At 39.4% G+C, this 12,804-nt stretch overlaps 1 protein-coding gene across 1 annotated transcript in view; it reads left to right on the top strand.

The window, feature by feature from the left end:
* Positions 1-12,804, top strand: part of IL1RAPL1 (interleukin 1 receptor accessory protein like 1) — a 1,739,707-nt gene that overhangs the window by 379,551 nt on the left and 1,347,352 nt on the right. The window contains exon 2 of the mRNA XM_040338202.1: positions 751-855. Within this exon, the coding sequence (XP_040194136.1) occupies positions 774-855 (82 nt within the window). The 5' untranslated portion in view covers positions 751-773. The remainder of the gene's footprint in view (positions 1-750; positions 856-12,804) is intronic.

The following is a 12,804-nucleotide window of genomic DNA, read 5'->3' as shown; positions in this document are numbered from 1 at the left end:
ATCGGATGAGCTTATCACTCAGCTCCCACCGACAGTATCCTGGAATATTATTCCAAAGCCTTTATATGTCCCCACAAGTCCATCATTTCTGGTAAGCAGATACCCACACTGGTGGAGGTGTTTTCGTCACTTCAAGGAACACAGCATTATTATTGGACATTGATTTGTTTCCTCACTGAGTGCAATCATCCTTTTTATGGACTTAATTTTATTATATTTACTTTGAGACTACTACACTCATTATTTATTTATGTGATTACCACTGCTCATTGTGGATTTTTTATCATATTTACGTCTCATCATTTTAAGCACTATATATATTGCTTGTTCTCCCATGTTTAAGGTCATTATTTACATGGTTTAAGCGCTATACTTTGTTTTTTCTTTTCTGTTGTTTGCTTTTTTATTCATAACTAGCCGTGTTAGCAGCTGTATCTTTTAGGCAGCGCAGTGTTCACCACAACTTCCACAGTCGTAATTTAGTCTGATAGACTGATGAAAGTCAGCTTCATCAGATATCCGACAAAAAAATCTATCAGATTAGATTCCATCAAATATCCGATCGTGTGTACAGGGCTTTATTCTCTAGTGTGACTTCCTCCATTAATGTGAGGTCCATAGTTCCTCATATCACCCTGCTGCCATTTCCAAATTATATTCTGCAGACAGCTTCTCTTTGTGGAAAATTTTCTTTATATATGCATTGATTGTAAGAAATAAAAATTAATTATGTTTTTATTTTTATTTTAGAGTTCGGATTTTAGAGCTGCAAGATGAAAGCTCCTATTCCACATTTGATCCTATTATATGCTACCCTGACACAGAGCTTGAAGGTTGTTACAAAGAGAGGTTCTGGTAAGTGCATCGGTTCTATATATTCAGTCGCTGGTGGCTTACTTTTAGTGGAAGCATAAGTCCAGAATATTGGCTGCTTTGTGATTTGGCTTGTAGCCATACAATGTTTTTTTTGGTTGTGCAGAGTGGTTTTATTCTTTTTATTAGGTTGTTGCAAAACTTTAAACATGGTGCCAGTTTGATCTTTATAGCTAAAGACCAACACCAGCCTTTTTTTTTTCAGGTTTGAATTGAATCAGGAGGGATTATGACCTTTGTAAGGTTTTAAATGTTGTATGTGACCCCTATTTGGAGATCCCTCTCACTTCCTATTCTGTCAGACAACCATCAGCTGTATAGTTGAGGAAAATTCTCCCTAATGAGAGAGACAGAAATAAAATCCAAGAATATAAATTGGTAATTGGGAAAGATGATGGCACTAGTTTCTGGGTGAAATCTTTCTCCCACAGTGGAAAGTGGAATTATTTATCTTACGGTGTGTTTAGACACCAGGTGGACAGCTAACATAAAATAAAGGCGCCACATTTCTGATTAAATTTGAAACCAAGAATGTGAACTGAGCCCTACACCTAAAAAAATGTGTCCAAATTTAAAATTGTATTGCATATAAAACGTTTGATAAGGTCTGCATAAATACATTTTATTTATGTAGGTAGGGCAATGGTTGGAACTCAAACCAATGACGATAGTGCTGCTAGGCAGAAGTTATAACCACTTAGGCACTGCACTGCCCTGAAATAATATATATATTGCAATGTGTGCAGACATATTCCATAGAAGCTGGTTTTGGCAGTAGTGCTGATGACTCTCTGACCCCTGAAATGCATTGGCTTCATATATAGGGCCTATCAAACAGTTCATATGGAACACAGTTTTAAACTTTGACTTTTATTTCAAGCATAGTGCTCCATTCCCAGTTTTAGTAATATCCTAACAGATATTCTAAACTTTCTCAACCCTATTAGAAAATGGGTTTTTAAATCTGTATTCACATGAGAAAATGTTTCCCTTACCTATTTTAATTGAAACCCATGAAATGATCAGGATGTAAAGAGGAATCCTTCAAATGGGGACATAAATAAATAATCACATAAATAATTGACATGGGTTCTAACTTCTAACCCCTCCCTACTCTATCCAAACAAGAAAAATATGTTTGACTGGAATTGGGCTGGTATACTATAGCACAGTTTATAAATTGCATTTTGATAAACATATTAGCTAACCATTTCATATGTAATTTAATTTTCATTTGAAGTAGCTTTATGTGTAAGAGAAAAAATATTTTTGTATATATTTTGCAGTGCAGATAATATTTTACAAGCTAAGTGGATGCCCATTTATTATTTCATTGCTTCTTAACAAGCCTAAATCATCATTTATGGTTCATGCATTTAAATCATTCCACTTTAAAGAGTAGCCATAGAGCAAATGTCTTTATTCAGAGTCTCAACGTATACTTGTACTAATCTTCTGCACTCTATGCTTCTCACTGTCAGCACTATCCATTGAATTCAGTATAACAGTTCAATAATGCTTTGGTAGCAATATTTTCTGCTAGAATGTTCACCCAATGCGTGCCTGTTGCACTTAGGCTGGGTTCCTACCTATGCGCATTAAGCGGCTTGGTATACTGTGGTGCTATTTATTTTGAAAGGCACTCTAATGCACCTGTGTTGCAGTGCACAACAATGCATGGTAATGCACTGTAATGTGTTATGGTGTGCTGCCTTGCCAAATATTGTGTGTGTCAATTTTCTTTTCTTTCTGGTCTATTGGCAGTCCATTCATTTGAATAGATGGCCTTAAAGCAATACATATTAATGTACTGTATGTGCTTAACACTATTCACCTGATGGGGCAAGGGTTGAATTCAATATTAGAGATATGGCTTTACAAAGGTACATTCTTTGATTGCAGTGAAGCTTTTCACAATAAATTACTCTGTAAATTAGTGTTCCATATCTAACCTTACCTGCACCTGTATATTTTACACTGTAGGTCATTGTTATATGATCTTCCAGATTGGGAATGCAAAGTTTTGCTGCAGGCACTCTCATCTTCACCTGTCTTGCTTCCGGGTTCATGGACTCCGGCTCTGTGATTGGCTGTAGCCGCGATTACGTCACTCCCGTGCTTGTGCGTGGGAGCCGTCATTCATGGCACAGGGCTCTGAAGAAATGGCATGTGCCAGTGAAGTCACTGACTTCATGTACACTAAATATCTCATAAACAATCTAATATTATAGGCTTACCTATAGGTCAAAGCAAGAGATTGAAGTTTACTTCCACTTTAAATGTTTTCTAGGTGATTTTCTTCAGTCCCACTAACAGATCTTCAAACCACTTGTCATTGATGGCGTATCAGATGTTCCAGTTGAACTTGGTGTACTAGATATGCTTAAACAACAGTTCCATGGTTCTGTATGTTTCTTTCATGTGTGCAGCATAGAAAATGGGTATTGCAAATTGCAAGTGACAACTTGCAAAAACAGAAGATTTCTTTAAAATTATATAGGTTAAGTGACAGGGTTTTTTTTGTGATTAACAACCAAAAAGTATATAAAATTCACCAAAGTGCGTAGAGAGCAACCTTTTTCTTGCCCAGTATTATTAAAACAAGATTTTTTTATTTGCAGTGAACATCTAACAAAGAAAAAAAAAACAAGAATGGTTATTTATTGTTTAAATAAAATCGAAAAGTTTTGCAACTGCACAGGATCTGTACTTCTCCTCTCTTGATTCAGTAGATTGGTTTCTATGGTCTTTAGAGCAGATGTCTGGAATCATATCATATTTTGGGATGTAGCTATTTTTTTTCATTGACAGCTGATAAATGTATGTCAGTTCAGAAATTCAAAAAAAGAAGTGGAATGTGGATTTTATTGTACTTCTTTTCAAAATAACTGAAAAAACAGTATGAGCACTTTTTATGTTTTCATGAACAGTTGACCATACAATCTGTCGTGGGCAGTTACCCCATGTTATATATTTAACAAAATACAGTATCTGGGCTTTTCATAAATTGCTCAGTATCTGTGCCATTTCATTTGGTTTACTACAACTACCCAAAAGTTCTCCAGGTTGTCACTTCTTGATGCGTGTCAGCATCTGGCACATTTAATATGCAACTCCATGTGTATTCAGATCAAATTCCACACAGGCATAGCATAGAGAGTATTCATCTTCAGTTGGAGATGAGCAAAAATGATTCAATACTGCAAAAGATTAGAAGAAAAAATAGTTAGATTTTGTTTAAGCATTTTGAACCATTGTAACACAATATAAAAAGCTACACAGAGCACACAAATCCTAAAACCAATTAAAATGTCCTTCCCAAATGGGCAGGCATGCCCCTGTATTTGTAATATCCAACAGAATAGCTCAGTCAAATGTTTTACAAGGGTTAAGTCAGATGATTTCAATGCCTTAACAGTGAGCTTTGCAGCAACCAGGTGTGCAAAGTGTACTCTATAATATAACAAAGCAGAACAGGACATTCCTGAGGCTTATTATTCAGAGAGAAGGGGTGTATGACAGACAGCAAATATACATTCCCTCCACAGTGCCTGTCCCCCAAACTGGTGTGGGGAATATAGTTTAGCCTGTACAAACCACAGGGACCAGACACACTCAATACCAACCAGGACAGTGACAAACTAGATGTGACAGCAACATAGTACACTGGCAAGGGCACAGAAGCCCCACCAGTAGCCTTAACCCCACTTTAAGTGGACCTGCATTAGCAGGACTCTTCAAGCAGTCTAGGGTAATGAATGACATCACTTCCATAATTCGAGTCACCCACCTTAATTGCCAACATGTTCTGGTTGTAAGGAACCTTTCCAGCTCCTACACATATAGAGCTAGATTCAGGTAGCTCGGCGCATCTTTTGGCCGGCGTAGCGCATCTCATATGCGCTACACCGACGTAAAATAGGGAGCCCAGAATAGTATTCTCAAAGATCTGGCGCCGTACATTGCGCCGGCGTGGTGTAAATAGGCCGGTGTAAGCCCGCCTAATTCAAATGTGGAAGGTAGTGGGCGTGTTGTAGTAAAATTAGCCATGACCCCATGCAAATTACTTCCCGAACGTACGGCGCATGCACGCGCATGCTCAGAGTCACGTCGCATATACTCCCTAAGATACGTCGGCTCAATGCTTTTGACGTGAATGTAACCTACGCACAGCCCCATTCATGTACGACTTACGTAAACGACGTAAAACCCGACGGCTGTTCCAACATCCATACCTTAGCATTGGCTGCGCCTCATATAGCAGGTGTAACGTTACGCCGGACGTAAGCCTTATGTAAACGGCGTAGCGGGCGCAAGTACGTTTGTGAATCGCGTATCTAGCATTTACATATTCTATGCGTAAATATACGGAAGCGCCCCTAGCGGCCAGCGTAAATATGCACCCTAGATACAACGGCGTACTAAGACTTACGTTGGTCGGATGAAGCAGGAATTCAGGTGTATCTAGTTCCCTGAATAGCATGCATAGATACGACGGCGCAACTTTTAACTTACGCAGCATATCAATAGATACACCAGTGTAAATCGTACCTGAATCCCTTTTAGGGATGGAGGCCTGTGGTGGTGCAAACCACATGCCTCATATAAAGTCCCAACCCCACTTTTTCCTATAACAATCGTACCTGAATCTAGCTCATACTGTATCAGACCATGGGCTGTAGGCTAGCAGGATCAGGGGGAGCACCCGATGTCTGGCTGAGGATCACACTGGGCCACTATACCCTAACACCTTTCCTCCCACACAATTGGGATTCTTTGAATGGGCAATTTTCCTAAATTTACATTTTTTTGAGCATTGATAAGTGAATTTTGTGATAGAACATAACTCTCACTGTCACTCTATACCCTTTATACTCCCCTAAAATAGGAAAATTACCTTTCTGGATGTCTGTGCATTGTTGTCTACTTTGATATAAATGTGGAAGACCCCTTTAGGATATCTGGTGTTTGCTTGTGGCCAGAATACCTACATAGACCCATGCAACTTGATTTGTAATTGTGTGGAGAAGGGTATATATCTGTAAGTGATACTGATGATTTAGATAATCTTCAACTTTTACTATTTTGTTAGTGTGGAGTAAATGGGAAGCTGTGAAGTGCTCACTTCTGCTCCAGTTCGTATCCCAAAGAAGTCAGATAAAGGTCATTGGAAGTTATAACAGCCCACAATTTATACTTCTGACAAATTCACATTTCTGCCATATACTCTGCAATGTAATAATAATTTAATCTTACCTAACCTTACCAATGGAACATAAAACATTGTCAAAATTTAAGTGGTTGTAAAGGTTTGATTTTTTTATTTTAAATAACAAACATGTCATGCTTACCTCTACTGTGCAGTTTGTTTTGCACAAAGTGGCCCTGATCGTCATCTTCTGGGGTCCCTCGTGGCTCTTGCGGCTCATCCCCGCATCAGATAACCCTCTAGGAGAAGCGCTCTACTGGGGGGTTACCTTGTGGGCATGCTCTCAAGTCCAGAATTTGGCGTCCATAGCCGCCAAATGCAGGAATCAGCCCCCACCCCCCGGTGCCCACGTCATTGGATTTTGATGACAATTTATCCAATGAAGAGCCGAGAACCCCAGGCAAAGCACGTCCTCGTTGTGTGAAATTCCAGGGCTCGGGTAAGTAAAAGGGGGGGGGGGGGCTGGGGGGCTGGGGGGGGAGCTGGTGACTGCCAGAAGTTTTTTGACCCTAATGCATAGGATGCATTAAGGTGAAAAACAGGAGGGTTTACAGCCCCTTTAAAGTGGTTATAAAGCCTAAACATTTTTTAGCTTAATGCATTCCTTGAAATAAGGTAGCATTTTTTAGACGTCAGTATTCCCCCTTACACACTCTTTTACTTACCATTCAATCCAGTGCTGTCCATGTCTGAAGCTCTTCTCTCCCCTCGCTCACAGTCTTACTTATTGGTTTCTATGTAGAAGTTAGCCTAATTTTTGCACTCTCCAGCTTTAGTAAATGAACTCCATAAAGACTAAAACAATTGAATAAGCTAATAATGGTTAAAATATGATTGGGCATGTATAACCACAGCACCATTGAGATCTCAGTCCAAAATAATGACATGGTCTTACTAATACAAGGTTGTTATTAGTAATTCTTACAACATAAAGCCATGCAAACTATTTAATACTAAACAAAAAAAAAACAACTAAAATAGCACTAGTAAATAAAAATAAAACCCATCTTTCAGGCATAATTTTAAATATGGCATTTGCATTTAGAATGCCAAAAAGAAATACACCCATGTGTTAAAAAAATGCAGATTTATAGTAAAACATACCAAAATATTCCAAATAAAAAATTGGCATTACGTAATATTTAAATCAATGCTTGGTATAACTTGAGAAATAATGTCAAACCTCTGTTTGCTTTAGCTCTGTTTCCATAGTAATTGAAATAACTACTTTTCTCATAGTTTGTTTCCATGGTTATGTACGTTTATATTGGGAGTCTGAAATGCCCTTGAACATTCAGTGCTGTTATTTCTAACAATGACTATGGCATTCTTCATTAGATGACCCAGAATTGTGGTAAAAAGCTGAGTCTTTGTCATCTGAATTGTTTCGTCATGTGATTTAATGTACAACCCAAAGAATGACGCCACTAAAATAATAACTTTTATAATCTTATATTGTTTTTGCAAGGATCCTACCATTAAATCTGCCCACTCTGCTTCATAGCTTGTTTGTACTTTTTTATTGATTTTACAGCAAGCAAAATATTCCATATTATAATGTCTCAGGAATAAAACTTTCATTTTTTGAAGTCCTTGTTATTTTCCCATTATGGATTATTAGTGTGCTTTTTAGTTGATAAAGCAGGACTCCTGAAATCTACAAAATACTTGAATATAACATATGAAATATCTACATGTGGCCATTTCTATGCTAATAATTGCATTTGACCAAAGAAACAGGGGACAATCTTATGGCTATGGTGCTTGCCCTCTCTCTGACCACTTGTGGGAATATATTAAATGCAAAAGAAAAACTACACCAAATCCATATTGTCCATTCATTCATGAATTTAGCAGCACTGGCTGCCAAGACACCAGAGAGCTGTTAGATCATGCCTGCACAACAATGCTATAAACACTAGTAAAAAATATTAAACAGGTTCCCAGGAACACATACACTATTGTCAAATATTGTCTAAGATATGAAAAAAAAGGAAGTTCTACAATCATGGCTACTGTGACTCTGGGTTAGATTTACTATTAAATTGATTGCTAATAAAAAAATAAATAATAATAGATGGTTAGACACATTAGTGAATCGACAAAAAAGGTGATCACGAGATGTGTTCGGCTTTGCAGAACAAAACTCTCTCAATCAACATTGACTATTTTAATCCTTAAGCTACTTGCCTTACTGACTAGGGGCCAGATTCAGAAAGAAGTTACGCTGGCGTATCTATTGATACGCCGCGTAACTTCTAGGATGCTCCGACGTATCTTTTTTCTGTATTCAGAAAACAAGATACGCCGTAATTTTGCTAAGATCCGACTGACGTAAGCCTCTTACGCCGTCGTATCTTAGTTGCATATTTACGCTGGCCGCTAGGTGGCGCTTCCATAGATTTACGCAAGGAATATGCAAATTAGGAAGATACGCCGATTCACAAACGTACGTATGCCCGGCGCATTTTTTTACGTTGTTTAAGTAAAGCTTTTTCTGGCGTAAAGTTACCCCTGCTATATGAGGTGTACGCAATGTTAAGTATGGACATCGGGCCACCATCAAATTTTTTTACGTTTTACGTCGTTTGCGTAAGTCGTTTGCGAATAGGGCTGTGCGTAAGTTACATTCACGTCTAAAGCATTGACGATTTGAGGCGTAATTTTGAGCATGCACACTGGGATTCTTTCACGGACGGTGCATGTGCCGTTCGTAAGAAACGTCAAATACGTGGGGTCACGATTAGTTAGCATAGAACACGCAGGCTTTCTAAGTTACGGCGGCATAGCGTTTCTGAGATACGCTACGCCCGCCTAAAGATATCAACATGGGGACAAGGTGTTTTGGGGCACCCCAAAGAACCCTCCCCATTTTGAGGGCAAGCGGCCTGTGATGGTTCATGAGAGGGGGGGCTTGCTTGTCCCATCCCTTTCCTGGCCTGACAGGCTTCATACTCGGATCAGAGTCTGGTATGGATTTTGGGGGGCCGAGACAGGTATTTGTGAGACTTTACAGGGGAACTAAGATAAACTGCAAATATAGACGTAATTAAAAAATAAGTGTTGCAGTGCATATATTTTTAAATGTTGTCTAAAGCTCAGCTTCGAAATTTCCTGAAAATCTAAGCCAAGTTGTGAGCAGGGCCCGGTTGATTTGTACCCAAGTTGAACTAAAGGCACAAAGAGACCAAATACAGTGCCACCGTTATTATTTGGTTAATTAGAAGTAATACGTAACACACAGAGGGCAGCAACAAGGTGCTTATTTAATATCCCCAAAACAATATGGCCTACATTAAGAGTTTGGATAACACATGCATCTTGGGTTAAACAGTTCTCAGCAATGTTGGTGGTACTTTAGCACAGTCCCAGCACTTGAGGTGTCACTTAAATAATGCTTACACCAGCAAAGCAGTATCTGAGTGAAGGGGGAGGCTAATAGGCAGAGCAGCTGTGCAGGTTTACTTAGCATACCAATAGAATGATCTTCGTCCTAGCTCTAGAGACCACAGATAGCGTAGTTGCAGTATACCTGTTCTGTTCCTCCTGAACAGGAACCTCTACCTAGTGCTAAATACACTGGGCCAGATTCACATAGAATTGCGGCCGTGTAACGTAACCCGTTTACGTTTACCCGTTTACCCGTTTACGTTACACCGCCGATCCACAAAGCACTTACCTGTAAACTTGCGGCGGTGTATCGTAAACACGTCTGGCGCAAGCCCGCCCAATTCAAATGGGGCAGGTACCATTTAAATTAGGCGCAGTCCCGCGCCGGACGTACTGCGCATGCTCCGTTTGCAATTTTCCCGACGTGCTTTGCGCGAACTTACGGCGGCCCGACGTGTTTGTGAATCGCGACATGCGTAACGTACTTACGCCGGGAAAAAAAATTCAAAAGCGACGTGGGAACGACGGGCATACTTTAACATGGTGGAGTAATTTTACACCATGTTAATAGCACCCCTAACTTTGCGACGGGAAACTAAGACTTGCGCCGACGTAACGACGGGAAAAACCTTTGTGGATCGCCGTAACTGCTAATTTGCATACCCGACGCAAACTCCACCCAGCGGGCGGCTGAGGTATTGCATCCCAAGATCCGACGGTGTAAGACAATTAAACCTGTCGGATCTAAGGGCTATCTATGCGTAACTGATTCTATGAATCAGTCGCATAGATACTCTGAGAGATACAACGGCGTTTCAGAGATACACCGTCGTATCTCTTCTGTGAATCTGGCCCACTGTCCCTAATTAGAGGGTATCCTGTCCCCACTCTACTTTGCAAATGTGCACCGACTGCAGTGGGTCAGTGCTAATTATTAGCATTGCCCTCACTAAACATGGCCACAGAGGTCATCCAGTGTTACGGTGTCAAATCAGACAACTGCTTCCCTGATGACACCTTTGGAGGCTTCAGAGGAACAAAGCTCCTCTCATCCTCCATTCCTTATATGCAGCATCCAGAAACACAGCACTACCTACAGAAGGGAGGATACACTGCACATGCCTAAACTAATGCAATACAAGTTTCCATGTGATCTGATACTACAGGAAAACAAGTGAATTACCCTTTGAATTACTGTAATATGCTCAGCTGACTGCTATATGCAAACACAGTCACTAAAATTCCAAATGAGCCTAAACTTGTTAATCTAATGTCTAAAGTTAATTTCCATAAAATAATACCTGCTGATCCTTTTACTTGCTTGGGCACTTCTTGTTGTAAGGTGACAATGTTCTGTACCCCAGCTGTGCTCCTCTAATGTCACCCTATCATATGGGCTTCCACTGGGACTACAAACTTTTCAAAATGCATTGCATAGGCATGATCCACTGTTGTCAACATACAGGAAACCATGAGAAGTCAATGCCTGAAGACTGGAAGCGATGCAAAGTGACTACAGAAGATCAGCATTACTAATGTGCAATATGGATGAAGAAAAATTTAGAATCTTTATTTTATTTTTAATAGCAAAATCAATGTAATTCACTTAGAGTTTACATCCTCTTTACAGTACACATGCAGTTTAAGCACAAATCAAAGCTATGGTGACAGTACTACTCAATTAAAGATATACTGGACACCTTCAGCTATTTAATACTTCCTGACGAAAAAGTTATTTCATGTCTCCCCTTCTGCCACCCCTTGCCCTTTCACATGCAGTCCTGTAAACAATGTGACAGCTATGCTTCTAGCTAACTGACATTTAGGCAGAGCCAGCTCATTCTAAACACTGACCCATGCTCCACCATATACTAGATAACCTTTATGGATGTTGTGCCCTTTTTACTAACTGGACAGCATCAGGAGGAGCAACATTATCTTTGTGTACAAATTTCACTGCTGTAATTACTTTTTACATAATTAATAGTGCACTGTTTTTAAGATAGCATTGACGTGTTTTATATTAGATAATACATTTGCTTTCATATTGATCCTTGTAAACAAGAGTCATCCAACACAAGTTTACAAAACATTTTTAATAGTAAACATCCTTTGTAATAGGAATATGGCATGACAGGACCTCTTTACAGTGAGCTTTGGGGTCAATAAGACCCCACATCTCACCTCTTGGCTGGGAAGCCTGAAATAATGAAAAAACAAAAAAAACAATCTCAGCTTCCCAGGCGGTGGCATTTGTTTGAATGCAGAGGCCGAGCTGACGTTTCGCACTATGCCTTAGTGCTTCTTCATAGCTAGTATCCGGGGGCCTGAAGATCCATTATTTGACTCACCGATCGCAGAGGTGAGTCGGTAGAAGCACCGGAGAGCGGCGGAAAGGGGGATCAAGGATCAAGCGGCTGACCAGCCTCTATGATCACTCTTATAGCGTAGGAAATCGGCGACTGAAAAAGCAGATATCTGAATGATGCCTGTAGCTGTAGGCATCATTCATATATACCCACACAAAGCCAAAGACATCATATGACCGCCAGCCATCAGCAAGTAGTTAAACCATGCAAAGTGAAGAACAATTGCATAAAGGAGAAGGTATTTTTACAAATTACACCCACTTTATCTACCTCATCAGTCAGCTAGTAGAGCTGTCATTTAAGGCAAATTACAGAACAGAAATGTTTCCAGATAATTTTCTTTGATGTGTCTCATATTAACTATAGAATAAATAGAGAACACTGGATGTGACCATATCATTCAGGTGTGACATTTCATATATGTGCTTTGAATATGCAGATGGCCTTGTTTAGGAAAGCAGTGCAGCGGATAATATCAACCAATCAAAATTGAGTTTACTACAGTCAGATCAGTAAAACATGAGCTCTAATTGGATCTAAAGGTTAACAACACTTACATACTGGTTCTTCTAAAATGCTAAAACATTATTTTTGAGCTGGTATTTTTTCTGGAAGAGGATGAAACTGAAATGCCATCATCACATTTCATCTTATGTTTACACAAATGCAGTAGAACACATTTATGCTAAAACCAATCTTTTCACTGTGCTTTTATCATCTTTGAAGTGTGTTTCAAGGTTGCATAAAAATTGCCCAATATCAATATTTTTTCAGCCAAGAGGCATTCTTTTGCCAGACTTCCGCAGCTGGCCATCCTTTGTGCCAGCAATCAAGTCTGGCAAAATATCATTTCAGTCCAAATTTTTTTTTGGGCTTTTATTCAACTAATTTCTCATTAATATATTATTACCTTTTGAAGGAACATTCTTTTGCAAGTTAATTTGACTGAATTTACCTTTAGGG

Source organism: Rana temporaria, chromosome 2, assembly GCF_905171775.1.
Source record: "Rana temporaria chromosome 2, aRanTem1.1, whole genome shotgun sequence".
Lineage (NCBI taxonomy): Eukaryota > Metazoa > Chordata > Amphibia > Anura > Ranidae > Rana > Rana temporaria.
This window is presented reverse-complemented; position numbering and strand designations above follow the sequence as displayed.